At 43.3% G+C, this 26,946-nt stretch overlaps 1 protein-coding gene across 5 annotated transcripts in view; it reads right to left on the reverse strand.

The window, feature by feature from the left end:
- The window catches only part of PRUNE2 (prune homolog 2 with BCH domain), a 302,755-nt gene that overhangs the window by 86,476 nt on the left and 189,333 nt on the right, over nt 1-26,946 (reverse strand). For 4 of the 5 annotated variants that reach the window (XR_002731829.1, XM_023213314.2, XM_023213316.1 and 1 more), the window contains 3 exons: nt 18,693-18,851; nt 9,536-16,130; nt 8,132-8,879 (listed from right to left, as the gene is read on the reverse strand). Coding sequence is in view for 4 of the 5 variants with exons in the window: in XM_023213314.2 (XP_023069082.1) it covers nt 8,132-8,879; nt 9,536-16,130; nt 18,693-18,851 (7,502 nt within the window). In the remaining variant the exon portion in view is untranslated. Of the gene's footprint in view, nt 1-8,131; nt 8,880-9,535; nt 16,131-18,692; nt 18,852-26,946 lie in introns of those variants that run through there. The other variant, XM_023213317.1, reaches the window with a different exon arrangement.

Below are 26,946 nucleotides of genomic sequence, written 5' to 3' on the forward strand. Positions count from 1 at the left end.
ATTACAAAAGACAGAAAAAGATGGATTTGGTAACTTGAGAAAAGAAAGATGCATATTCTTTCCAAACTAAAACTAGTACATCTCCCTTGGGAAAAGAAGCAACAAACGCCAGAAATTATCACAGTGTCATTAAAAGCAAATTACGTTGAGCAAACTTCCCTTTCTTTTCTGTTCATTCAATCAAGCATATTTATGGGGTGTCTAACATGTGGCAGGTGCTATTCTAAGCAACAGGTGTACCATGATGAACAAGACAAACCAAACTTCTGCTTTCTTAGAGGTTATATTCTCATAGGTGGGGACAGCTGCAACAGAATCAATTAAATAAATAAGTAAATATAAGATCTTTTCAGATGGAAAAAAAGTAGTAGCAATAAAATAAGGCAGAGAGAGGGAGCAGACTTCTCACACTGGCAGTATTGACATTTGGGGCTGGATAACCCTGTGTGGCGGGGGGCACTCCTGTGCACTGTAGTATATGTAACAGCATCCCTGGCCTCTGCCCATTAGATGACAGCAGCACCCACCCCAGTTGTGACAACCAAAATGTCTCCGAAGTCGGCAAGTATTCCCTGCTGGTTCAGAACCGGCAGCTTGGACTTCTACAAAGGGTTACCCAATCCTGCGCTGACTTTTTGATAGCCTTTGTTCCTAAAGAACTCTCACATAGATCTTGGAAACCGATCCTCCAATGTGCTGGAGAAACAGTTAACTAATCATGCCCATGAACATCTCAGGACAGTTTTCAGAGGCTGAGGTCCACCACTCTCCAATGAGGCTGGCTGTGCTGAACAGCTTCTGTTTGCTTCGTCAGCTCTACTCTCCCACTTTCTCCATCTTGCTTTCTGCCCCAAGCCTACCTTACCCTCCGACTTCCACTAAGTTTTTTGTTTGTTTGTTTTGTTACGCAGGGTAGAGTGCAATGACATCATCTTGGCTCACTGCAACCTCCACTACCCAGGTTCAAGTCATTCTCATGCCTCAGTCACCTGAGTAGCTGGGACTACAGGTGCCCACCACCACGCCCAGCTAATTTTTGTATTTTTAGTAGAGACGGGGTTTCTCCACGTTGGCCAGGCTGGTCTCTAACTCCTGACCTCAAGTGATCTGCCTGCCTCGGCCTCCCAAAGTGCTGGGATTACAGGCAGGAGGCACTGCGCTGGGCCTCCACTAGATTTGACCAATGAGGACCCCTGGTGGGAGATGAGGGGGGAAGAGGTGGGAGTGCCTGCCGCTGGCCACGTCCCTCACACTAGGTCACTATGCCTTTCAGGGTGGCCCTTTCTACCTAAAATTGTCTTTCTGGGTTCTGATCATCACTCTGTCTCCCCGCTCCTGGGGTCTAGGAAGAATAACAGCCGCGCTGCTCCTATTCCTGGGCTACTGCACCATTCCTTGTGAGTTCCTCACGCTTTGCCTCCATCTTCGTAAATACTCTCTTTATTAAATCTCTCAAATCTTCCTAATTTGAACGTGTCATCACTTTCCTGCTGTGCCCCTGATACACAAATGCACCCTGCTTTCGAAAGTCATGGCTTCTCGTCTTCCTCAAATACCAGCAATTTTCATAGAGATTTTTTTTTCCCCTAAAGTAAGCAATGCCACTAGTTGTGATGTTTCAAGGTTCCAGCCAGAGAAGCACCTTGGGTTTTTCCTCAAACTAGAAGCCAATACAACACAAATGAACTCCTTTGTGGGCGTTCCTCCCACAGGGAAACGGAGTTGCACCACCTCATCTTGGCACTCGTGGCTCTCTCTGGCTGTAAAATCCCTCACCACAAAATACCACACCTATAAATATTTGGAAAACGTAAATGAACATGGAGGGGCTTTGATGCTCTCCCTTCCTTTTGGCCTCCAACCACTCCAGCTGGTCCCATACACCACAGATGGGGAGCAGCCCACTGACATAGCACTAGCACTCACAGATCCACTGTGGGAGCAAATATTTACTCAGGCATCAAAAAAGCCCAGTAGGTCACAAGACAGTCTGAGGAGTCAGGCATGGATGCTGGCTCAGTTCGTCTCAAAATATCTCCTATTGCACTTTATGTGCCTTTCAATGGGACAACGGGAGAAGAGGAATAAAAACATCAACCTATAGAAGCAGCTCAAAAGAAATGCTTGTTTGGGCAGCTGTGTTTCATTGACAAGCACCGGGCTAGACAGAGAAGACTTAAATTTAGGTCTAACCTCACCACTTTCTCATTTCTGGATGGCATTAAGCAGTTCATGTGTTAAGTGAGTTTGCTCATCTGGCTGGGAAATGAGGATAGGAACACTTGCCCTGTCTATGTCAAGTGTCATTTGGGTGGACCAAAGAAAATAATGTATTTGTCAGTCTGCAAGCACTTACTATGGAAAGCCTGCTCCGGGTAGGGCTGGCTGGCCAGAAATGTAGAAGTGGGTGGAGGGCATGAAAGAGAGAGAAAAGAAGGAAATGAAGGAAAGAGACCAAGTCCTGAATTAAATTGCAAATGTAAAGGACTTTTTTTTTTTTAAGACGAAGTTTTGGTCTTTCAGCCAGGCTGGAGTGAAGTGGCACGATCTCGGCTCACTGCAACCTCCGCCTCCTGGGTTCAAGCGATTCTCCTGCCTCAGCCTCCCAAGTAGCTGGGATTACAGGGGCGTGCCACCATGCACAACTAATTTTTGTATTTTAGCAGAGATGGGGTTTTGCCGTACTGGCTAGGCTGGTCTCAAATTCGTGACCTCAGGTGATCCACCCGCCTTGGCCTCCCGAAGTGTTGAGATTACAGGCGTGAGCCACGGCGCCCAGCAAAGGACTTTTAATACTTATCATCACCAACTCAACAACACACCGCACCAACGGATCAAATATAATGACAAAAATAAATGAGCGCAGAGTCAGTGCTAAGTTTGTTCTTCCAGGTTTGGTACAGGGCAAAGCCCAAAAACGGTGAACAAGCAAGGGCACACCGGAGTTCAGAGAGCATCAGCTCATCTCTGGAAACGGCAAATGTTCAGAAGTGGGGTAGCTCGGTCAGCCTGATGCTTCTCAGAGTTCCCGTTACCCAACAATGAGAGAAAGAGTCAACTGATTTTTAAATCTATTTCTGATTTTCAACATTCACGTGGATAAAAGACCCAATGTACTAACTCTCCAGCTGTAAGTCACAGACAGAAAAAGCCTGATTTCATGAAAAACAAAAAGATCTCACGGTGTCACTCACAAGCAGAAAGATAAATTCTTTTCTATAGCGTTATCAGATGGGGAAAAAAGGTGAAAAATTACAAATTTAAAAAGAAAGGATGCAGACAGATCACCATAGAACCAAACACACTGTGTCTGACGGTCGTCTTTATTTCAGGGAATACTGAATACCTCACCTCAGAGCTAGGAAACAAGATACAGCTCCACAAACACGAGGGTCAGGTTATGTCTAAACACTGTTTCAAAAGTACACGAGACAACGATTTCCTCTCTTCTCCTCCCCTCCTCCCCATCCTCCATCCCCCACAGCTGCCTGCATCTCCCAAAGATTCATCAGTTGAGTATCATCCGTTTTCCCAGTCCTCTTGGAAATGATTTTCTTTGATTCCCTTGCATATTATTTCTTTGCTCATATCTATGGAAAGCCAATATATTTGTATATTGATTGTCACATTTTCATATAATTCAGATAGTGACTTTTAAAATTTTAATGACTTAATCCTTGTTTAACATATAGATCAGATTTTTTGCTATAACCTGTGAGAGTTAATGTTTACGTTTTGACTTGGCTAGGCTATGGTACCTAGTGATTTGGTCAGACACCAGTTTAGATGTTGTTGTAAAAGTACTATTTTATTTTATTTTTTATTTTTTATTTTTTTTATTTTTTTTGAGACGGAGTTTCGCTCTGTCACCCAGGCTGGAGTGCAGTGGCCGCATCTCAGCTCACTGCAAGCTCCGCCTCCCGGGTTTACGCCATTCTCCTGCCTCAGCCTCCCGAGTAGCTGGGACTACAGGCGCCCGCCAGCTCGCCCAGCTAGTTTTTTGTATTTTTTTTAGTAGAGACGGGGTTTCACCGTGTTAGCCAGGATGGTCTCGATCTCTTGACCTCGTGATCCGCCCGTCTCGGCCTCCCAAAGTGCTGGGATTACAGGCTTGAGCCACCGCACCCGGCCAAAAGTATTATTTTAGATGTGATTAACATTGAAGTCAGCAGACTTTGAGTAAAGCAAATTACCCTCCATAACGTGAGGAGCTTTCATCCAATCAGATGAAGGTCTTAATATCAAAGTCTGACGTTTTCTGAAGAAGGAATTCTCCTGAAGACTACAGCCCAGAAACCTGCCTGCATTTCCAGCCTGCAGCCCTGCAGAACTCACATTCACGACTGCAATGCTGACTCTTGCTTGAGTTTCCAGGCTGCCACCTTGCCCTACAGACTTCAGACTTGCCAGCCCCCATAATCACATGAGCCAATTCCTTAAAATTCTCTCAGTAGCTAGAGAGCAAGATGGAGATATAAATACAGATATCTCCTATTCTGCTTTTGTGAAAAACTCTAACATGTAACCAGATTACCCCCTTCTTCACACATCATTCTTCCAACCATGCTTTCTTTAAAATAAACAGCTAAGTGTTTCTTCCTTTTAAGAAAGGTCTGTGTGCTACAGATTATCCTGCAAATATTCTTTGTGACTACGTAGGAAAGATCAGGCACATCCATCACTGTCTTGGGGAACTGGTATTTGATCCCTTGCTGGACAGGTCTACAGCTGGAGGATGACCAAGGTGTTGGCAAAGGATTCTGAAAAGGCTGATCCTAGGGAACGTGAAGCAGTGCTGCAGATCTCAAGGGAGAGAGGCTTTCAGTCCTAGTAACAACTTTTGTTAACAAGAGTCAGTAGGCGGCATATGAGGAGAAAAGGCATTTTTCTCATGCTTTCTCAGATTTTGAAAATGGGGCTTGCAGCTCTCAAAACAGTTTGGGAGCTCAGAGAGGCTGAGGCTGAGGAGGGGAGGGAAGAAGCTGATTTACAACTGGTGAGTCATATTGCACATACTATGAACCTATGTCTATTTAAGAAGAGCCTTTCTTACTTTTCTTTTTTGCAGAATGGTCTTGATTTTGGATCTTCTGTTCTATGATCAGATTATGCATCAGAGATATTTCCAGGTTTTTGTTTGGGAAACCACAGCTATCTCGTTGTTTTGCTTCTATGATGACCTTCCTGTCTCCATGACTTCCTTCATAGTACTCATCCCAGTTCACTCAGCCAGCTTCTTACCCTCTTCTTCGCCTTCCCAAAGTATGACCTTTCCTTTAGTGACTGTTTTAAATGTACCTGTCAGAGCTGCAGTACGACTTCATGGGCCCTAGGCACTTCTGCCCTCGTAAGCCCCTTCTGTCACTAAAACATTTTTTAAAATTTTATTTTATAACGTTGTTGGCATAAAGACAAAATGTAATCCACGTGAAAGTATAATGATTTTTTCTTCTGATTATAAAATAAAATATTCTCATGGGCTCCTTAAAGTATCATGGGCCCTGGGCACTCTGTCTCCTGTGTCTGGCAGAGAATTAGCCATTCCTGCTGCCTGCTCCCTAAAGGTGCCCGAAACAGACGTCTCTCCTCTTATCTCCTCACTTGTGTAACTCTCGTCTCGCAAAGGTTGCCGTTGTAAAGTGAAACAGTGACAGAGAGTATTTAGCACGCGGTCCATAGCTAAATGCCCATAGTTAGATACCTATTTTATACTTAAACTGACACTGGGCTTTGACTAGCTTGACTTAAATATTATACTGCTATCTACCTTTTTACTTATGTTTAACTCTTCAATGAACTTGTAAACTCCTAAACGACTGACAGTATGTTTTAAACCAGTGGTTCTCAAGCTTTGGAGGGCAGCAGGAGCTGCTGAAGCTCAGCTGACTGGGCCTCACCCCCAGAGTTCCTGATTCCGCAGGTCTGAGTTGGGGCCGATAATTTGCATTTCTAACAAGCACTCAGGTGATACTGATGCTGCCGTTCTTAGGACCCCACTCAGAGAACCACTGTTTTAGACAACTCTTCCTTCTCTGAAAATCTAGCACAGAGGGAGACTTACACATTCAGAGTAAATTGTTTATGCAAAAGATGATACACATGCTGGAGGGAAAATCTGCCCCATCCCCATTGTGAGAAAAGTTTTAGTACTACGAAAGCTGAGCGGAAAGGGATGAGCAAAGAAATCTTGTTGAAAGAAAAGGTACTGGTGGCACAATTGAACACCAACTGTCATCTGTTGGATCTCAGGGGCGTGTGCAAAATGCAGACAAGAAGCTTAACAATAGCTTTAGCCAACTCATGGCTGCCTGAGTTCTGAGCTCAATCTATAACAATGCCAGCAGGGCTGCTGGGATCCATCTGCTACTCACTTTCTGATAACGGATCTGAGGTCTCTCTGGAAGAATATAGCTTGACAGGAAGAAAGAAGGATTAGGCCAGCTGACAACGTCTGGATTTATGAAGCTGCCCTGGAATATGGTAGAGCTTTTAACCCCTTCTGCACTTTGCTAACCCTCAACATACCCCGGCTATTCTTTCCATTGTCCTTGTTCCTTTCATCAAGAAATGTAATTTGTGAACGGCAAAGCTCTCCTGGACACATTCTGTTTCCACAGAAATTAAGTTCCCAGAATTTAATACTGCAGGAAGGCTTGAGATTTTTCAGCCCAACTCACTAATTTTACGGATGAGAAAACCTAAGCCTGGGATTAATCCTAAAATGTATAATCAGTCATGGTAGAGCCAGGCTGGAATCCAGATTCTTTGACTCACTGTGGGTACGTGGTATGTATAGTCCTTTATATTCCCACGCTGAGTAGGAAAAAAAAAAAAGATATATTTTCTCGCCTTTTTTTTTTTTTTTTGAGACAGAGTCTGGCTCTGTCACTCAGGCTGGAGGGCAGTGGCACGATCTTGGCTCACTGCAACCTCCACCTCCCAGGTTCAAGTGATTCTCCTGTCTCAGCCTCCCAAGTAACTGGGATTACAGGTGCTGCCACCACTCCTGGCTAATTTTTGAATTTTTAGTAGAGACGGGGTTTCACCATCATGGGCAGGATGGTGTCAAACTCCTGACCTCAGTGATCCACTCACCTTGGGTTCCCAAGGGTTGGGATTACAGGTGTGAGCCACTGTGCCTGGTTGATATCTTTTCTCTATTACATTTCAAGGAGGAAACATGACCTTCCCCTTTACTTAAGTTATTTTTCACAATTTGTTCTTTTGTCCCTGGAAGCAGCAGGGCTTCATAAACACAAATGAAGAGAAATGAAGAATGCTAAACAGTTTCAGCAGAGACTGGAAGCTTGAGGGCAGCGATGACATCCTAGTCCCTGATATATGCCCATTGGCTACCCAGACCATGGCACAGAGCAAGCTTTCAAAAACCACATGGTGAATGAATGAATGAATGAATGAATGAATGAGTGAATGAATGACTGAATCACTGATTTGGTGACAGTTTGCCAATTTCTCTGCCAATTAGGGAATGCATGTTTTACACTGAGATTTGGAGACGGCTATGGAGTCTCTCCGTCTCCAGTGATAAGTTAGGTGCTTACATAAAACCAGAAAACAACTTTTCTGTATGCTAAGTGGTGTGTCAACTGAGAAAGTACAGGCTTTGGAGGTGGCAAGCTTTGAATCTCAGAGTGTTCACTCTGGTTACTTAATTCTAGGCAAGTTATAGAAACTTTCTGAGCCTTGAATCCCCCTACTCAACCCCATCCTTTCCATTCCCCTCACTGGCATGTTAGGATTAAATGAGATAATATATGCAAACTGCCTCGCATAGTAGGTGCTGATTAAACGTTAGTGTCATTCGCTTGTATTCCCAACTGCCTGTTTAAGAGTCATGTAGGTATTCAAGTAGGTGGAGTGGCAGTTGGGGGGTAGGTATAAGACTCTGAATGAAAATTGAAGGGGCTTTTTGACTGAAAATGTACATAAATCATCATTATGGTAATAGTTATCTAGTAGCTGCTTTTACTGATGGTATGCCTTGCATTCAATATAAGCAAAGCTGCTATCATCCAGGTATTCTTCATATTCCATAACCTCTAACCATTTCCCAGGTTTCTAAATAAATTGCTTTTCAGGAAAAAATAAATCAATCTAGCTTTTTGCTTACCCATGTGGTCTTGGTTTCCCGGTTCTGAGCTCAAGGAACTCTGTCTCCTCCATTTCCGTGTCAGGGATCATGGTTTTCTGAGCAGGCTGTGGTGAAAGCATTTCCCATTCATTGTCATGGGTGACAGCCTGCAACGTAACTGCATCCGGCCCAGCCCTGCCTCGGCTCTTACTCTTCTGTGATTGGCTGACTGGACCAGAGGCTTCCTCTAGTGCTAAAGATTCTAGAGGCTTCATTTCTTCCAGAATCTGCAGCTGGGGACCCTCGCCCAAGATGAGTTCAGAGAATGGCTCCACAGTCTTGCCAGACCACCCAGGCCCTGAGGATGGATCACCAACCTCACTATGGCCCAAGAACATCCAACTCTGGTCTTGTGCAGGGCTTTCAAAAGATGACCTCGTATCGCCTTTAGAAGACATTTTCTCTGCAGAGATACCTTTTCTTCTTTCATTTAAGGAGGCAGGCTGACATGTGTCTGGGAAGCTTGCTAACTGAGTTCCCTGCGGCCCTGTTTCTTTGGAACCTACGTACAATTCTAATTCAGCTATGCTTTCTCTTTCTTCACAGGCCTCTGGCTTTGAGTGTACATTTTCTTCATGGTTTACAAGTATGTAATCCATGTGTAGTGCATGACGATCTTCATTCTTCTCTGTACATCTGCCTTCCTTGTATTCTGATTTTATCTGCTCAGGCTCTTTGGTAGGAATTACTTTTTCTTCTTCTAATTCTGGTATTTCCTTGCTGTCACCTAGAAGTGGAAGTTGAAAGTGAGAAGAGGAGAACAAGGTTTAATGAACACATTGTGCGATTTGTTATCCTTGCAAATGATCATCTAAAAGAGGTAACTTAATGTTTTTATTTTTTATATGATTTATTTATTTATTTATTTATTTGAGACAGAGTCCCGTTCCAGCACCCAGGCTGGAGTGCAATGGTGTGATCTCAGCTCACTGCAACCTCCTCATTTCAAGCTATTCTCCTGCCCCAGCCTCCCGAGTAGCTGGGACTACAGGCGGCTGCCACCACACCCAGCTAATTTTTGTATTTTTAGTAGAGACGGGGTGTCACCATGCTGGCCAGGCTGGTCTCGAACACCTGACGTCAGGTGATCCACCCTCCTTGGCTTCCCAAAGTGCTGGGATTACAGGCGTGAGCCCCCACGCCCAGTTAGAAAATATTTTTATTTTGTAGAGTCATTTGATTGTCTTGTGCACTATCAGGGATAGGTACTATATATGCATTAGTTTTTACTGCTGTTATAATACAGGACTTGGTGAGGCATGCCTTGCAAATGTAGTTAGTTCCTCTCTACCCTCATTGGTAGGAAGAGTGTGTCTTACAAATATGCACTAGTTTAATCAACGCAGTGGTTTCTTGGAGGTGGAAGAATGGGATGTTTCTTACCATTTGGTGGTCCTATGTCTCCACCTGCTGGTAAATCAGAATTATCTGTTTCTACTTCCCAGTCAATGCTTGATGGAGACAAAATGTTGGCGCCTGCTCCTACAGGCAAATAAATGGACTCAGGGTCTTCATGAATATGCAGCACAGCCAGCTGGGATCCCGGCAGTCTGTTTTTGGTCTCAGCCTGGTTTCCCTCACTTCTTCGATCAGGAAGTGCAGAAAGCACTATCTCTGCTGCTCTGCATCCCAGAGACTCATCCTCTGGAGACCCAGCTTCCTCTATTGTTTCAGCACTCTGGGCAGGTTCTGTGAGATAGGATAAATCAAAGGGAGGTGTGTATGGTGCCAGCGACTCCTTCAGAGAATCTTCCTCCAAAGGAGGGTCACCACCATACAGGAAGTGTTCAGGCTCTCTCAGTAAATCTTCATCGATATTCTGGCCCATTACATCGTATTCAAAATCACCCCACGAGGCTTCGGATGAGCAGATATCTTGCTTCCCTAGGTCCCCATCAACTGGCGTTTCGGGATGACCTTCGGATAATGTCAGTTTACTCATGTCATCTATCGTTCCTGTGGATGTGTTGAGACCTGAGGCATCGCTGAAACTGTGGTCAAAGGCAGCTTCGCTTATATCCAGACAAGTGTCTGAGGCTAGCAAAGCATCAGGAACCATGGCAGGATTCTCTGTGGATAAACGTGGCTCACCATCAAACAAAGCTCTTGCACCAGACTGACTTTCAGGAGAAAAGCTGTCTGATAACCAAGAACTGTCGCCTTCCGGAGTTGGCTCTTGGTGAGTTACAAAAATGCTAGTTGTCACATTTTCAATCCTTGGGATTCTTCTGTCAACTGGTTCCAAAATTGGTGCCATATCTGGGCTGGCTCCTTTTTCTGATGCTTGTAAATCTGTATTGTCATCACTATTTATTTCAGAAGGTTCAGGTGAACCTTTATGAGAGGCGGGCTGAGAGGAGCCCTTTATGTCTGCCTGATTGCCAATTGGAGGCAGCGGAGTTGCGTTTTCAGAATCGAGTTCTGCATTGGATGGAACAAACTCCTGTCCAGGCTCATGAATGGGTTCTTTATCCATCTCTGGCTCAGTGAGACAAAGCTCACTGGATTCCACTTCAGGTCCTATGCAAGCACTGAGGTGCTTCTCAGTGTCTTGCTTCGCTTCAGAATCGTGACATATATCAGGGTTGTTGGAAGCCTGAGAATTGCTGTCATGGTCGCAATGTGTCAGGATATCAGGATTCTCACCATCTGCTTTCAAACTGAAGGGCTTCTTAGCATCCATCCACAAGTCAGGCGCGGCAGAGGCCAGCTGCCCACCCTCTTGAAAGTTGCCATGTAAAATATCTGGCACAAAGGTACCTTGGGAGTCCTCATTTGGGGCAGAGCCATCCCATTCAGAGCCTGGCTTCATTATCAGTTGGGTGGGAGAACTGACAGCAGGAAAATTTTCTGTGGCAATGCTTGAATGTGTCATCTCACCTAGGTATGATTTTTCTTGTTCCCGCTGATTTGTTTCTTGACCTTCATTCGTTGAAACATTAGATGTAACACAACCATTTTCCTCTGCATGAGTAAGGGCTGCGTCTGGCTGATGGCAGACTGACAGCATGGCATCCTGACACCGCTCTTGGGTAGGTGTTTCAGGAGTCAGCTCATCACCAGCAGCAGACACAAAGGTTTGCTCTCTTGAGTCCTTTTCTTTGATTTGGTCCAATATTACAAGCTGGCTGAATTTGTCAGCATCTGGGTCTGGCTGCCTTGGTTGAATATTCCAGAGTTGCTCATGGGAGTTCTTCCCATTACCTTCCAGGAAGGGTGACTGATGGTTGTCACTAAAAGGATTAGTATAGTGTGTTTCCACGGGCTCAACATCATTCTGAACCGGTACTCCCCAGGGACTGGCATTTTGATATACGGAAGAATTTATCTCCAATACATCACTGGAATCAGACAGCTCCCTTTCAAATGTACTCTCAATTAGTCTCCCTTCCTGGGGTGAGGCATTCCACCACTCAGTGCTATCAGCTGAGAAACCCAGCATTTCCAGTTGAAAATTATCTTCATTCTTTGGTTCAGCTTTGGGAGATATCTGCCATGCAACATCTCCTGTCTTCCCTGTTTCTGGAGAAGATCTCATCTCCTTCTCTACTGCTGTAATCTGTATTTCAGTCTCTGTTAATGGTGAGAAATTCCAGTGATCAGGGCTGCTTTGTTGATTGTCACAGAATGGGTTTGACTTACTCTCATTCTGGGCTGGCTCTGAGCTGCTTAGGTAGTCATAAATATTTTCAGACTTAGGATCAGCTGTGACCAAGAACTTATTAGATTCATTCAATGACTCCCAAGCTCTGGATTCATCCTGAGCAACATGGCAGTTGGCCCCCTGGATCTCTTTCTCCACTGACTCTTCACCACCGACACTGTCATCGTCAGGACCTGAGCTTGTTGAAATGGCCCTGGCATCCTCTGGCTGCACAGTTGCAGAAATGTCATGTTCATTTTTCTCCTGGTAACTAGCGATGAGATTACTTTCCTGATGTGTCCCTGAATGCTCAGAATATCTGCCTGTTTCAGGACTGGATAAAGAGGACAAGGAATCACCATCAATTGAGTCATTCCAGATCTCTAAAAATGTAGGAGTTTTGCGATCAAAACTCTTTTCAAACTCATTTATTCTGTTTTTCTCTAAATCCTTCATTTTGGTAACTATTTCTACTTGGCCATCAGTGGTAATTAGTTCAGATTCTTGGTGATTCTGTTCACTCCAATTGCCTTGGTTCTCTTCCTGATACCCAGAACTGGGTTGCTGGCCCCAGGAAGACAGTGCAACTGAAGAATCATTTAACTCAGGACTTGATGCACTTGAATGAGTATACTCACTAGAAATAGTATCTCTGTCAAAATTTCCAGATGAACTGGCTCCTGGAAGGCTATTTTCAGTCCCCTTAACGTCAACTTTTTTGGTTATCTCGGAACTTGTGCAGCTGACACGCACGACACTGTCTACAGGAGCATCCCCAAAGTCAAGGCTTCGGGGAACTTTGTGAGGTCCCCCTCCACCCACATTCTCTGGCTCTAGAATGTTACATTCTTCAGTTTTCTCAAGATTCTTTTCAGGTACAGATACATATTTTGTGAAATTCATCCCATCTGAAGTCCCAGTAGTTTCACCTGAATTTCTCTGACTCATGAGGTGCTTTTCATCGGTGTCTTTTGGCTGCAGGTTATCTGCAGACATCCCTGTTTGCACATCACGGGAGTCTAGATTGTAAGACCCCTTCTCATACTCAGAAACTTCCTCTGGTTCCTCGGTTTGAGGACTGAAAGTGACTGCAAGAGAGCTGATTTTGCCTGATTTAACGCAGATTTCCTTACGTTCAGATGCAACCAGAGAAGACAGTTCCCGGTCACTCCGCCCTTTTTCAGAAATCCCTGAGGCATTCTCCACACCAGAGGCGATCACCTCCTCTTCATTAAGGTGCTCCCTGTTGGTGGCTCCCGGGGCTTCCTTCTCACTTTCACTTTGTCCATTGCTATGACCTTTCCATGGATCTGGGTGTGCAAAATGCCCTGGATTCTCAAGCCTAGTCGCCAAGGATGCTGCATCACTTTGCAGGGTTTCCCTCTCTGTCTCCTGGTTGTCAAGATGAGATATAAGTGCCCCTGACTCACTGGTTCCAGAGGCTGCTGGTGCATCTGGGCAGTGAGTGTCTTTAACATTTGCTGAATGGCTGGGGATTTCAGGAGGCAATTCGCTTTGCTCTGAATCTATGAGATATGAGGAACCTGGTAACATGAACGATGACATGTCTTTATCTCTCATGACAGAATCCCAAATACTGTTTGCAATTAGCTGCCCACTTTTCTCATTCAGTGTGTGATGTCCACTGGGAGCACTGTCCTTGGTATGCTCATCAGAGGCAGGGAGCTCCCAATCCACCTGATTTGCCTCCTGATACTCCAAGCCCCAGGGTTCCAGCTGTCTCACTGTAAATCGGGTTTCTGGCTCGGTACCTTCAGCCATGTATCCTTCTGTTTGACCATCACTGGGGAGTGCCACACCCCCGCTGCAGTCATCCCAGTCCAAATCATTGTCCATATCTGAGATCGTTGCTGTGGACTGAGTATCCTCCAAAATCACTCTGTTCCACAAGTCAAGACTGTCAGGCGCTGTCTGCCGGGAGTTGGTGCTGCTGTGCAAAAGTGTGAGTTGTCGGTTTGTTTCATTGTACAGTTGCATCATGCTGGGGTCATCGTAACTGGACTGGCTGCTTTCCCCCATGTCATCCTCCATGGAGACATTCTTACCATCTATGTGCTCTGTCTTGAGTTCATTTTCATCCGGGTTGTGAGTGGCATTTATTTCAGAACTGTTATCTGTATGAGGTGAAGCCCACATGTCTAGGTTCCCAGGACCTGAACTGATTCGATTTCGAGATAGCTGTTGCAGTGACTGAGGTGGAATGTCAGTCTCCTCTGCCGTGGAGTTACCATCTTTTGACTCAAAACCTTCCTCTTTAGCAAATGGCTTGTGTTCAGTTTCCTTTTCATCTCCAGCACATGTTGGTGATGTGTAAGAGTCTGAGGTGGAGTAATTGGTATCTAAGGGGGACGGCACCGAATCTTCTCCTAGGTTGGATGCACTGTAATCAGAGCATTTGTAAGATAAGAAGGAGTCTTCCCAAGGAGCTAGGACGTCTGACCCTCCTTTCTTCATACTCTCCTCAAAAAGGTTCCAGGAATCTACCTTTTCATATACCTTGCCCCTAGTTTTAGGATCCACTAAACCATTCTGATCTTCTTTTGGTGGCTTAGAATTAGTCCATGTATGATCCAGATCAGAACTGGGATTTCCAGGTGCAAAGATGTGATCCCTGGAGTTATTGTTCCTCTTGCCCCAGATTTCTGGAGCTGCTTCATTATTTATCTCACTGGGTGAATTGTCCAGTAGCTCTGAAGAAGAAAAGACAAATCCACCTTTTGCCATGGCCCACTCATTTGGGTCCCTAACGGAAGGTGTGTCACCACTTGTTGGGTGCAAATTCCAGGTATTTTTTAAAGCTTCAGCATGATCTTCCTTACTGAAAGCACTCCAGGCTGGGAATGGCGCCGCAGCTGCTGGTTCACCATCATCTGTAGGATTTCCCCAGGGCTCGGGCATGGCTGTGGGAGAGCGACCAGAATGCCACAAAGAAGCAAAGTCTTCTATCAGGTGGTTTGTTCCTTGGGGAGATGCATTTGGCAAAGGCGGCTTTTCCATGGGCACATTCTGGAATGACAAGCTTTCTTCATTTTGGTCTTGAATATCACTGCTACCCGGTTCAGGCTGACCAAATTCAGACTCCCAGGGACCTGACTTTGTGAATTCGAGACTCTTTGGCTGAAATACAGAATCTGAGGCTCTCCTATCAATGGAGCTTGGCTTATGCTCTTTCCACGATTCAGGGCTCTGGAAAACAGATTCCTGTTCACTGGAACTCCACGCATCTGCAATTTTTTGGGAGTCAATTTCCAAACCACCCCACCAGCTGCTGCACCGTGCATGGGTCTGAGGTGGCCCCATGTGACCTTTGTCAGTGGCCTTTTGGGTCATATCTTCTGTATAGAGGGAGGCTGGTTCTTCCATGGATGGCGAGCTTTCTACTAAACTATTCATGGGTGTTGGTGGGATCCTCTTTCCAATATTTTTTAGCCTTTCTGGGGAAGGGGATTCATCTCCCACAAAATCTGTCAGGCTCAAATTTCTTTCAGAGTTATCTCTGGGACTTTCTTGTCTCTGGACAAACTCCTCATCATATTCCACAAGGCTATCTTTGCCAGCCCCCGACAAAAGTGAAGTGGATGAATAATTAGACATGTTGGTTCCCATGCCATCAAGTCCTTCAGGCCCAGCGGGGAGCTGTCCTTCTGACAGGTCGCTGTTGGGGAAGAAGTCATCCGCTGGGGAGTAGTCTGCAGAATGAGAAGATTGCTGGGACTGTCCAGAAGCCATGGGTGCTGGGTCAAAATTGAAGAGGTCGAAGTGTTCACCGTGTTCTCCAGACCATGCGTGTTCCTCCGCGACCGCCCCTTCAGGGATGGGGCTGTAGGAGTCAAGCCCTGGGAGGAGGGTGTGGTGAGGCCCAGTACCTTCTCCCACGGGGCTGTCATCACTGAGGAAAACAGAGCTCTCCTTGGATGAGCGGCTGCTCCTAATGGTAGCCAGTCCGCTGTCTGGGCTAACAAGGTCTACGTTGGCATCCACCTGAGCCTGGTTAGAATCGTTGAGATCTGGAGGGTTCTCTATGAAATTCACAGAGCTGGGTTGTGGCTCTACGTCAGAACCATACAATTCCATAATCCCAGAAGACCCCTGGGAGAGGGGGGCACTGCCTGCCACGGCTTCTGTGGAGGACGTCCGGCTGTTGGAGACCATCTCTGGACACCTCCTGTTGATGACTTCCTTGACAACAAGAACCACCTGATCACAAGTCACTGAAGGGTCCTCTTGTTGGTACACCAGGATCTCATCACAGCCACAGTCAAAGGGCTCCAGTTCTAGGCAAGGGTTCTGACACTCTTCTAGCTCACAGCAAATCTGTCGGAAGGCACAGGAATTTGTGTCAGCACTCAGGCACTGTTGCACTTTGCAACTGTGCTTTGCAATTTATCTCTCTTAATTTTTTAAATATAAAATTAGTCTGTGTTCATCTGTCTGAAAAAGAAGATCTCAAACTTGGAAAGTTCTGATTACTATACCACCAACCCTTTCTCCAATTCTATCCAACTGTCTCTCTGTTTAATTCAAAATCCAGGTGCTCGATTTTGATGGCTCCTGAACGTTTTGGGTAAAGGAGTTTAAACCATCTAACTTCTTTCCTAACTGTAATATAATACCATCTTCCAACAGCAATGTAACTTGAGTTGCAAAAAAGCAGAGATAACGCATGTTGCTGACAACTATAGGAAAAGTGTTGGAATAAGGGGAAATACCAGGAGACAGGCTCTTGTTTGGGAGGGGCAGCCAGGGCTGCTTGAACCTCTGATAGCTTCAGAATGCAAAAGAGAGAGTAGGAAAGACAAAGATGCTCCCAGGGTCTGACCTTTCTGAACAGCACTCAGGACCCCTCGGACCCTTTCACCCCAGGTAACGGAAGCATGGAGCCCAAAACAGACAAAGCCAACCTGGGAGGCAAGGGGACGCTGACGGATGGTCAGTGTGAGGCCAGAACTGGGGGGCGGCTTTCTGATTTTTAGGGAATGTCAGGAGTATTTTGTTGTGCTGAGCCTTTGAAATGCCCCCACAGGATTAGTAGAGGTAAAATTAATAATAATAATAATAAACACCACCACCACTACCACTATGGAGCTCACATAGATATTACTACTAATCATTAACATTTATTGAGTGCTTTCATGTGCCAGGCATGGTTCTAAGGGTTTTATGATCATTATCTCTTTTAATCATCACAGTAATTCCACAAGGTAGGAATTCTTTTTTTTTTTTTTTTTTTTTTGAGACGGAGTCTTGCTCTGCCGCCCAGGCTGGAGTGCAGTGGCCGGATCTCAGCTCACTGCAAGCTCCGCCTCCCGGGTTCACGCCATTCTCCTGTCTCAGCCTCCCGAGTAGCTGGGACTACAGGCGCCCGCCTCGTCGCCCGGCTAGTTTTTTGTATTTTCTATTAGAGACGGGGTTTCACCGTATTAGCCAGGATGGTCTCGATCTCCTGACCTCGTGATCCGCCCGTCTCAGCCTCCCAAAGTGCTGGGATTACAGGCTTGAGCCACCGCGCCCGGCCCAGGAATTCTTTTTATTCCTATTTTACCCATGAAGAAATGAAGACACAGGAAGATTAAATAACTTGTCCAGCAACACACAGCTAACAAGTGCGGGAGCCTGAGTTCTGCACCCAGGCAGTCTGCTGCAAAGGCTGACTCAGCCGGTGGTGTGACCACACAGGCAAAGAGGGACTCGCTAGGCCAGAGCCAGGACTCTGTTGCTTAAGATTCCAGGGAATCCACCTCTGGCTATTGCTAGGGTGGGGATGGTCGGTGGGGAAAAGAGAGGACTGGGGTCAGCTCAAGGGCTTTTAACTCCTTCATCTGCTCTTCTACTTTTGTCTGTTTCCAATGAACCAATTTTCAAATTGGTTTGAAAAAGGGGTCTGCTGCTAAAAGTGATTTGAAAGCTGCCATATTGTAGGCTTCCAAGGCCTAAATCCCGTCCCCGGGAAGCCAGTGACCAAAGATGAAATTTAGCTTTGAAACCAAATGCAGAGTAAAGGGTTGGAAAAACCATAGGCTGGTGATGCAGGTCAGTGGAGGAGATGCTCTCTCACATTGGGACTTGAGAGAGCCCGAGAGTACCCACAGGCATGTGTCAAGAGAGCTACAGTGGAGCTCTTGGGGGACAGAAAGGAGGACGTAGAAAAGAAAGGGGAAGAGACTGTGCCTCTAGCCACCCATGAATTCATGAGACATTGAATCCACTAGTGAGGAAAAATGAGTGATGAAGCATGCGGGGCTGTGTGGCTCCTGTTACAATGAATCATGTATGTTCTCATATTAGTTATTAAGTACACCTGGCTTGGTATATCCAATGGCCTATATTGATTAATTTTATCTAACTCTTTTTTATTTTTATTTTATTTATTATTTATTTTTATTTTTTATTTTTTTATTTTTTATTTCCTAGGCCTTGGGTTAAAAGACTCAGCGATCAACCTGGAGGATAATTGATTACCTAGTCAGAGTTCTGGTACCTGGAGACAAACTAACTTTGATTAAAGCATCAGATCACCAGGTCTTAAACACTGGGCACCAAATGGGTCCTGGGACAGGGGCTAAACCTTGTTAGTCATGATTAGCGAGCAGTCCTTGAAGAAAATAGCACCCAGAGGAGGACTTGCTCTTTTGGGGGTGAGAAAGAGCTAATGTTTTGCACCATGGATTCAGTCAAGAAGAGAAATGCTTCTGGGGCTTTCTTAAAAGGCCAAAGGTACAAAATACCCCCAACATTCCCAAAACTCAAACCTCTAGGACTCCATCTCTTGGGCTAATTGCTCATGAGCCACCAATCTGTTCTGTCTTGCACTGTGTGTTCTGAGAGCCAGCAGGTTAGGACACAGGGAAACATGCCAGGGTCAGAGGAGGGGCTCACCTGACTGCACAGCTCTACGTTTTCTGAGTACACAGCAATCTGTCGTCTCAGCTGCTGCTCCTCTGACAGATAGCTGGCGAACAGGATGAGGACGTCAAAACCAAACTTGTCTGTAAATGCCTTCAAGTCACTGGTAATATTGCTGTGAAACAGACAATTCTGAAACAACAGGAAATTTGATATTAATGTCAAACTTCCCAGCTGTGAGGAGTTGTGCCACAAATTTGTCCAGTCTTATGATGTATTTAGGACAGACAGACATGATTCAAGGCAAGTAAAATACAGTTTGCTTTGAGAAAGCGTGGAAACTTTCATGCTATGGCTTAACATACACTTTGCTTGTTTGTTTTCCCAAACCACGTAAGAAAAGAGTTTTTGCCATTATTAAGAATAGTTTAGACAAAGAACAAATATCCTAAACATTTTTTCTAATATATTTATTCAGATACTTAATTTGCAAATCCTATTTTCCCTCTTGTCGCTTATAGGGTCTATTTAGGAATGTCTGCTATTGTTACAATTTATCACAAGAAGAATAGGAGGAAATTATTATTTCTTCCTGTAATTTTTTTCTAATGATTATTATTAACTCCAAGGAGAAATTCCTATGAATGAACATAGCTGAGTTTACTGGGTGGTCTGTATTCCAGGGTAGAATTCTGAGAGATTTTTGAAAGAGCTGTGATGTCAGATTTGCTTGGTCTATGTGGCAGCTGTGGAGGAATGAACAATTGCAGACAGGGATCCCAATACCTCAGAATCCCAGGTGTGGTTTACATCATTTGCAAAAAGTGCTCTGGCTGCTTCAAGTTTTATTTACTGTATGTATGTATATGTTTGTTTATTTTTGAGACAGGGTCTCACACTGTCACCCAGACTGGAGTGCTGTGGTGTGATCTCAGCTCACTGCAACCTACGCCTCCCAGGCTCAAGCGATCCTCCCACCTCAGCCTCCCGAGTAGCTGGGACTACAGGTGTGCATCACCATGCCCAGCTAATTTATTGTATTTTTTGTAGGCATGAGCTTTTGCCATTTTGCCCAGGCTGGTCTCAAACTCCTGGGCTCAACTGATCCGCCCACTTCGTCCTCCTAAAGTGCTGGGCTTAGAGGCGTAAGCCACTGCAGCCAGTCTGTCTTCCAGTTTTATTAACTACAATGAGAGCCACTTTGTCTGCATGGGTGTCTCTCTTCCTTAAAGAAGTACAGTGAAGAACATATGCTAGCCCCTAACATAATGCCTGGCATACACTAGCTGTTCAAGAAATGTTTGTTGGACGACTGGAGAGACAGGTACACAAAATCAACCTGTGCTCCATCATCCATAATCTTCTATCATAGTCCACATACATATCTATCCTAGCACATATATGATCATACTACATAATTCATCAACTGACAGTCTATTGTGTCACTCAACAAAAAACACCACAATGTGCACTCAAGCGATGTAAAGAATTCTGTTGATTTTTTTCTGATTATAACAGCAATCAGAATTATGCCTGCCACAGGTAAAGATACTAAAACAACACAGAAGTGTGCACCACAGCAAGTGGAAGTGCCACACACATCTCCTAGGACAGCCACTGTGAAGAAGTGAACGGTGCAGAGCAGGGAGTTGCAGATTTCCCCAAGCCCACATGAATGTCCATGTGGTCGTTCTTTGAAACTCATGGATTGGGTATTTGTGGCTTAGACTATTTACCAGCCACTTCATATAGCCATCATACCCATACTGTAATTCTGCTGAGTTGAATCTCAAGGTCTGTGAGGCTCTGAGGGCACACAAGACCCTAGGTAGGTAGGCAGGCAGGCAGGCCCTGCCCATCACTGGCTTCCATGTTTTGAGGAGGCTTTGCCGTCTACTCCGAGGCAGCCGCTCTCATCTGGCATCTTACCAGGCCGCTTTCCCTTTTTTGGTGGCAAGGAATTGTACATGTGAATCCGAGAAGGTCTCAGGATCTATTCTCATGCTGATGAACATCAAGGATCTATTGTAATGACATTTATGATCAAATACATCATACGCATTTGGAACATATGCTTTTGGAAGTGTGTGTTCCAAAATGTATACTGTCAGCTTTCGTGCTTTTTATTTATTTTCCAAATGGCATAACAATCTTTAAGTAGATGTTTAAAAAGTTAATTCATCCACAATAGAAATAGACTTTAAATATTTAGAAGGAGATTTTTAAAAATAATCAAAACTCATATACAATGTGTGTTCAACAGATAAAATTACTTCAAATCATCACTGAGGATGAATCAAGAACCTCAGTGCTAAACTTGTTGCCACCATGAATTGTAAAAAAAGATACAGCCCTGAAAAAAATAAAAAGAGACTACAACTAACTGCATCTTATTTCCAGTAACTGAAGGCTTCAGCACAGTAAGCCTTACAGTTTTCCTTTCCAAATGTTTTTCATTATGTATATAAAGGCCTCCAAATACATTTATAAACCCTTGAAAGAAGAGACACATTTCTAAGAAATTTTTACATATAACAGAATTCTCCCTACACTCCTGGCTGGGTTACTGAAACAAGAGGGGGCAGGTTTTATTTGTATCTGAGCATAAGATTAGGAATCAGTAGAATCAACACTGTTCAAAGCCACATTTGTGGAAAGTTTCCTTTTCAAAAATGCTGGCTGATCTCCAAACTGTTTTAATTCTGTGTTAAACTGATGGCTCTAGGACCTCGCTGGACTCAAGTCCAGCAGCACTGGTAACACCAGGTATCTTGCTGGAAATGCAGAGTCTCAGGCAAAACCCTAGACCTACTGAAGCAGGATCTGCATTTTCCAACAATCCTAGGAATTGGAAAGCACGCTGCAATCTGAAAAGCACTACTCCAGACAGGCATTTATTAGTTGATATATTTTCCTACAAACCAGTCATTTGGACTCTCTTAGCACTTGTCACAGGACTTGTACTGACTCACGCTGCTAGTTCTTTGTTCCTAAGGCAACCTCCTCATAAAAGTCCCCTTATGGTGTGCATTTCTGGGCTGATTTGCTACAGGTTCTCATTTAGCAGGTTGGGCACTGGATCAAGACTATATTTTCTTTTTCTTTTTTATTCAGATGGTATAGGTTGTTTATTTTTTATTTTATTTTATTTTTAAAACTGTATTTTACTTTAAGTTCTGGGATACATGTGCAGAATGTGCAGGTTCGTTACATAGGTATATGTGTGCCACGGTGGTTTGCTGCACCTATTGACCCGTCATCTAGGTTCCTTCCCCTCGCCCCCACAACCCCCAACAGGGCTCAGTGTGTGCTGTTCCCCTCCCTGTGTCCATGTGTTCTCGTTGTTCAACTCCCACTTATGAGCGAGAATATGCAGTGTTTGGTTTTCTGTTCCTGTGTTAGTTTGCTGAGGATGGTGGCTTCCAGCTTCATCCATGTAAAGGACATGAGCTCATCCTTTTTTATGACTGCAGAGACTGTATTTTCATCATGTCCCTCAAGTACTCTAGCTCAATTTTCCTCTAGGTGACCCCAAATTCCACAGGACCAAATGAAGCGCTGATAAATCAAAAAACGATGTGAATCACCTAGGCAAGTTAGAGAAACAAAATCCATTTTACAATAACCCTAAAACAGATTCTCATCAGCTCTCCAAGCCAGATTCGATCTTACTGGCCTTGGAATAATGTCAAGAGTTTCATGTTTAAAACAGAATTAAACGAGGGAATGAGTGAGAATCTTCAGGATTCCAGGAGGCAGAGTGTGTTTGTTCTGCTTTTATGCCAGTGCTGTTTGCATAGGGGATAATTTATTATTGTCTTCTAGCTACGCAGGGAGTCATGTGCTGCAGTGGCTCTTATGTTGCTGACAAGCTAGGCTGGCCCTGAATAAACAGCACTTCATCACCAGCACAACCCAACCGTATATACAGGTTGGCATTTTATTCCTCCCATCTGCCTTCTACCTGATAAATTACTGTTTTAGTTACATGTATACAAATACTATTTGTTAATCTGCTCAAATGTCTCCAAAATATTTCCCCCTACTTAAATTAAAATTATATACATGCATACATATATATCTCCCACTCAATTTGCTAAGGATTTAGACAATAAAAGCACTTCCCATTGAATTTACCACCCCCACCCCAGCCACACACACTTCCTGCATCTGTGACCCCAGCCTATAATTGCTGCATGGAACTTAGGAAGTTACTTTATGAATCATTGCAACTGGGAATTGGCTGGCAAAATCTCAGACTAACGCCAACAGTTAGGAAGAAGGGCAGTTGCTCCCTGTCACAGCCCTTTGTCACTCGTGGTTCCGAAGAGTCAATGACTAAACATTTTTGGAGGTCACGAGTCTTCTTGTCTTAGTAATTCCTACTTTGGGAATGAGTGGGAAAGCCTGGAAACATGGGGAGAAAAAGCTTTTGTTCTTTCCTGGCCAAAAAGCTAAGGTGTAGGTCCCAAGAACCCTAAAAGAAGTTGATGCTCATTATAACCTAGGGGAGGAAAACAGAAACAACACAGCTGTACCTGAACTAATATAAAAAGCAAGATAGTGATAGTGATGATCCCCCATAGATTACTCCATTCACGGCTGAAGGTGCAGATGCAGTGAAACCTTTCATTCTCACAATAGCATATTTTAGGTTTTTCATTGCTCAGAAAAAGGCAGTCTTTATGCTGTCTGCTGGTAGCTTCAGTGCATCGTATGAAATAAAAGTGATGTAAAGAGTGTCTTGAAAACATTTGAGTGGATATTCCTTGACAGACAGAAACCCTCTTCTTACATGACTCACACATGCTCACCTTCTACTGTTTTCTCAGTCCCCCTGTGGGGGATCTGGCTCCATCATTTCACTGAAATTCTCTTCTCAAAAGTACCAAGCACTCCGAGGTTGCCAAATCCAAAAATCACATTCCATTTCTTACCCTACTTGATTCTCTGCGGTATTCCACGAGATTGATCCTCCCTCTGTTTTGAAACACTTAATTCCTTCACCTTCCTGACACCACACAACCTTGTTTTTCTCCTGATCCATCGACTCCCCTTCAGTCACCTTTGCTGGTTGCTCTTCCTTATTAAGCCTCCAAATATTCACACCCAACTTCGTTTCCTGTCCCCTTTCTCCTCTCTTTCCACTTTCTCCTTGATGATCTAATCCAGCCACATGGCTTTAAAACCATTTGTCTGCCACTGATGACAGAATCTACACGCACATGAGATCTGCATGTAGCTGTTTAATAAGCATCTCAAGTAAAATACGGCCTACTGCCTCTCCAGTTGTGTCTGTCCTATTAAAAGGCACCATCATCTACCTAGTTACTCGAACCCAACATCTAGGAATTATCTTCGATTGCTAATTTCCTCTTCTGTCACGTAATTCACCAGCAAATCCTATTAACATTGCCTTTAAAATATATCTGTAGTGTAAACACTTCTCTAATATCTCTTCATCTCCATTGCTGTCCTAGCCACAGTCACCATCATCTCTTGCCGAACTTGAGCAGCAGCATCACAGCTGGTCTCTCAGTAATAAAGTCTCCACAGAGCATCAAAGCGCAGCTTTTATTTTATTTTGTTTCCACCCCTTCCCCAAGAGGCAGCTTTTAAAAATATAAATTGAATAATGACACTCTCCTGCTTAAAGTCACTAAAAGTTTCCCAATACAATTATTATTATTATTATTATTTTTTAGCTAGGAGGGAAAGGTTTAATGTCCTCAAGAATGAGAGTTAATACAAATCTATGAAAAAAGGATACATACCAATGGAAAAACTGTTACAGAACATAAAAGGCAATTCACAACTGGAATACAAATGGATAATAAATCTGAACTCATTAATCAAAGAAATCCTTTAATAATAATATTTTCTTCTTTTCTCATTATTGGTAATTATTTCCAAATGGGCACTATCAAACTTTTTTTTTTAGAAATATATTCTATTTTTTAGGCCAAGCATGGTGGCTCACATCTGTAATCCTAGCACTTTGGGAGGCCAGGGCAGAAGAATCTGCTTAACTTAGGAGTTTGAGACCAGCCTGGGCAACATAGTGAGAGCTCATCTCTAAAAGAAAAAAAAAAAAGATTTAAAACAAATATATACATATGTTCTTTCTTTTAGAGATGGGGTCTTACTCTGTCACCCAGGCTAGAGTGCAATGGTACAATCGTGACTCACTGCAGACTTAACCTCCTAGGCTCAAGCAATCCTCCCACCTCAGCCTCCCAAGTAGCTGGGAATACAGACATGCACCACCATGCCCAGCTAATGATTTTATTTTTTGTAGAGACAGGGTTTTACTATGTTGCCCAGGCTGGTCTTGAACTCCTGGCCTCAAATGATCCTCCCACCTTGGCCTCCCAAAGTGCTGGGATTACAGGCATAAGCCACCATGCCCAGCCTAGAACTATATCCTAATGAAATAATCACATATGTACACAAAGATTTGTGGACAAAGCTATTCACTGGATTATTACTTTAATAACTTAAACTTACAAACAATCTAAATGTCCAACAGTAGAGCAATGGTTAAGTAAATCATAGAATAGTTACACAAAGGACTGTTAAACTGCTATTAAAAGTTATGCTATCAAAGAAGACTTAATGACACAGGAAAACACCCATGATACGGTGTTAAGTGGAAGATAATTTTTGTAATCATATAAAAGTAGAATGTCATTTCTAGATGTATTCAAATAATATGTATTGAATTCTAACATACAAAGGACATTAAGATTCAATGATAATAAAGTTGTTATAATTTAGCCAAATTGCTATTCTGAAACCTTATTTTGTCTCTTCATTATTTTAGGGAGTTCACGCCAAGGTAGTAAAGACCTATGAGTCAGCCAAACATGAGGTTAACCCTCGCTCTGCCACTCACTAGCTGGGTGACTCAAGTCAGTTACTTCATTTTCATGAGACTTAGTTTCCTTATCTGTAAACTCTCACCTCATAGGACTGTTGTGAGAATTAAAATCATATATAAAAGACTGGTCAATTGCCTGACATATAGTAGACAATAAACATTAAGTCTCTTTCCTTTACTGTTTTTTTTTTTTTTAATTTTTAAAAAAATTTTTAGGTAATTCTCAGGATTTATGGGATTAATCTTATTCATAGAAAGGACTTTTGCAAGATTCTGTCTGTGGGGACTAGTTATGACAATTTTTGCCTTATGCTCTCTATAATGTATGTGCACTTTCAAATAATAATCACACACATCTTTAAGTCATTTAAGTGATTTACATGTAAAATTCTTAGATGTGAGATGATGGAGGAAGTTGCGCAAAGTTAAATATGAAGCAAAGTCATTTAAAAGTGATGTAAGGTATAAAACCTACTGGTAAGTCAGTGTTGATCTCATTATCAAAGTTTCTATCTTTAATTCCAAGTTAGACTCAGTGAATGAGTTTCTGTTTGTCACTATACAAACAACAGCTTTTAAAGCATTAAAAAAATGTAGAGTGATTTTTCCTTCAGCTACATTACAATGAATAGTCTTTTTCATCATTTCCACCGTTTCACCTCGAAGGGCCAAATGAATTTTCACTTCTAAGGACCAAGTGAATTTTACTCCTGATGCTAATACTTCCCACATAGGTCAAGCATTCTGGACTATACCTATTATAGTGCTGTCTTCCTCACAAATTACAGATGAAATATATTGAGTAAGACTTTTATTAAGAATAAATTATTTTCTAATGTCAGGGACAAGCAATTCCCAGATTTGCTATATCTGAATTTTTTTTTTTTTTTTTTTTTTGCAGGAAATGGAAAAAATCAAGTGAATAGGTGTCACTTATAGGTAAAATGCTTGTAGATAAAAATAATTACCAAGATTAAAACACCAGTGTACAGCTGCAATTTTGAGAACAGTGAGTCTTACAAACACACTAGACAATTCCTAACTACCTTGCAAGCACAGTGCCCAGCCTGCATTGCTGAGTTATTGAAATTTAAGAGTGCAGTTTGACATTTACAGTCTGCATGGATTTATTTCTAGAATGAGGGCTATTTTTTAAAATCAAGATATAAGAAAAATGCTGAGGTATGTACACAAATGTTCTAACTTGAAAGCATTATGATTTATGCAACCAAAATTCCATTATAATATTTAAAACATTCAGCAATAATAAAGTCTGATAATTTTGACAGGAAAATGATTTATGAGAACACCAAATGCATAAATTAAGAGATTTTATTTATTCTGTTTTTCATACACTCTTTAATTGGTAAGCAGATATTTTCCATGTTTTTTCCAGATGTCATTTAT

This window comes from Piliocolobus tephrosceles, chromosome 14 (assembly GCF_002776525.5).
Source record: "Piliocolobus tephrosceles isolate RC106 chromosome 14, ASM277652v3, whole genome shotgun sequence".
Taxonomy (NCBI): domain Eukaryota; kingdom Metazoa; phylum Chordata; class Mammalia; order Primates; family Cercopithecidae; genus Piliocolobus; species Piliocolobus tephrosceles.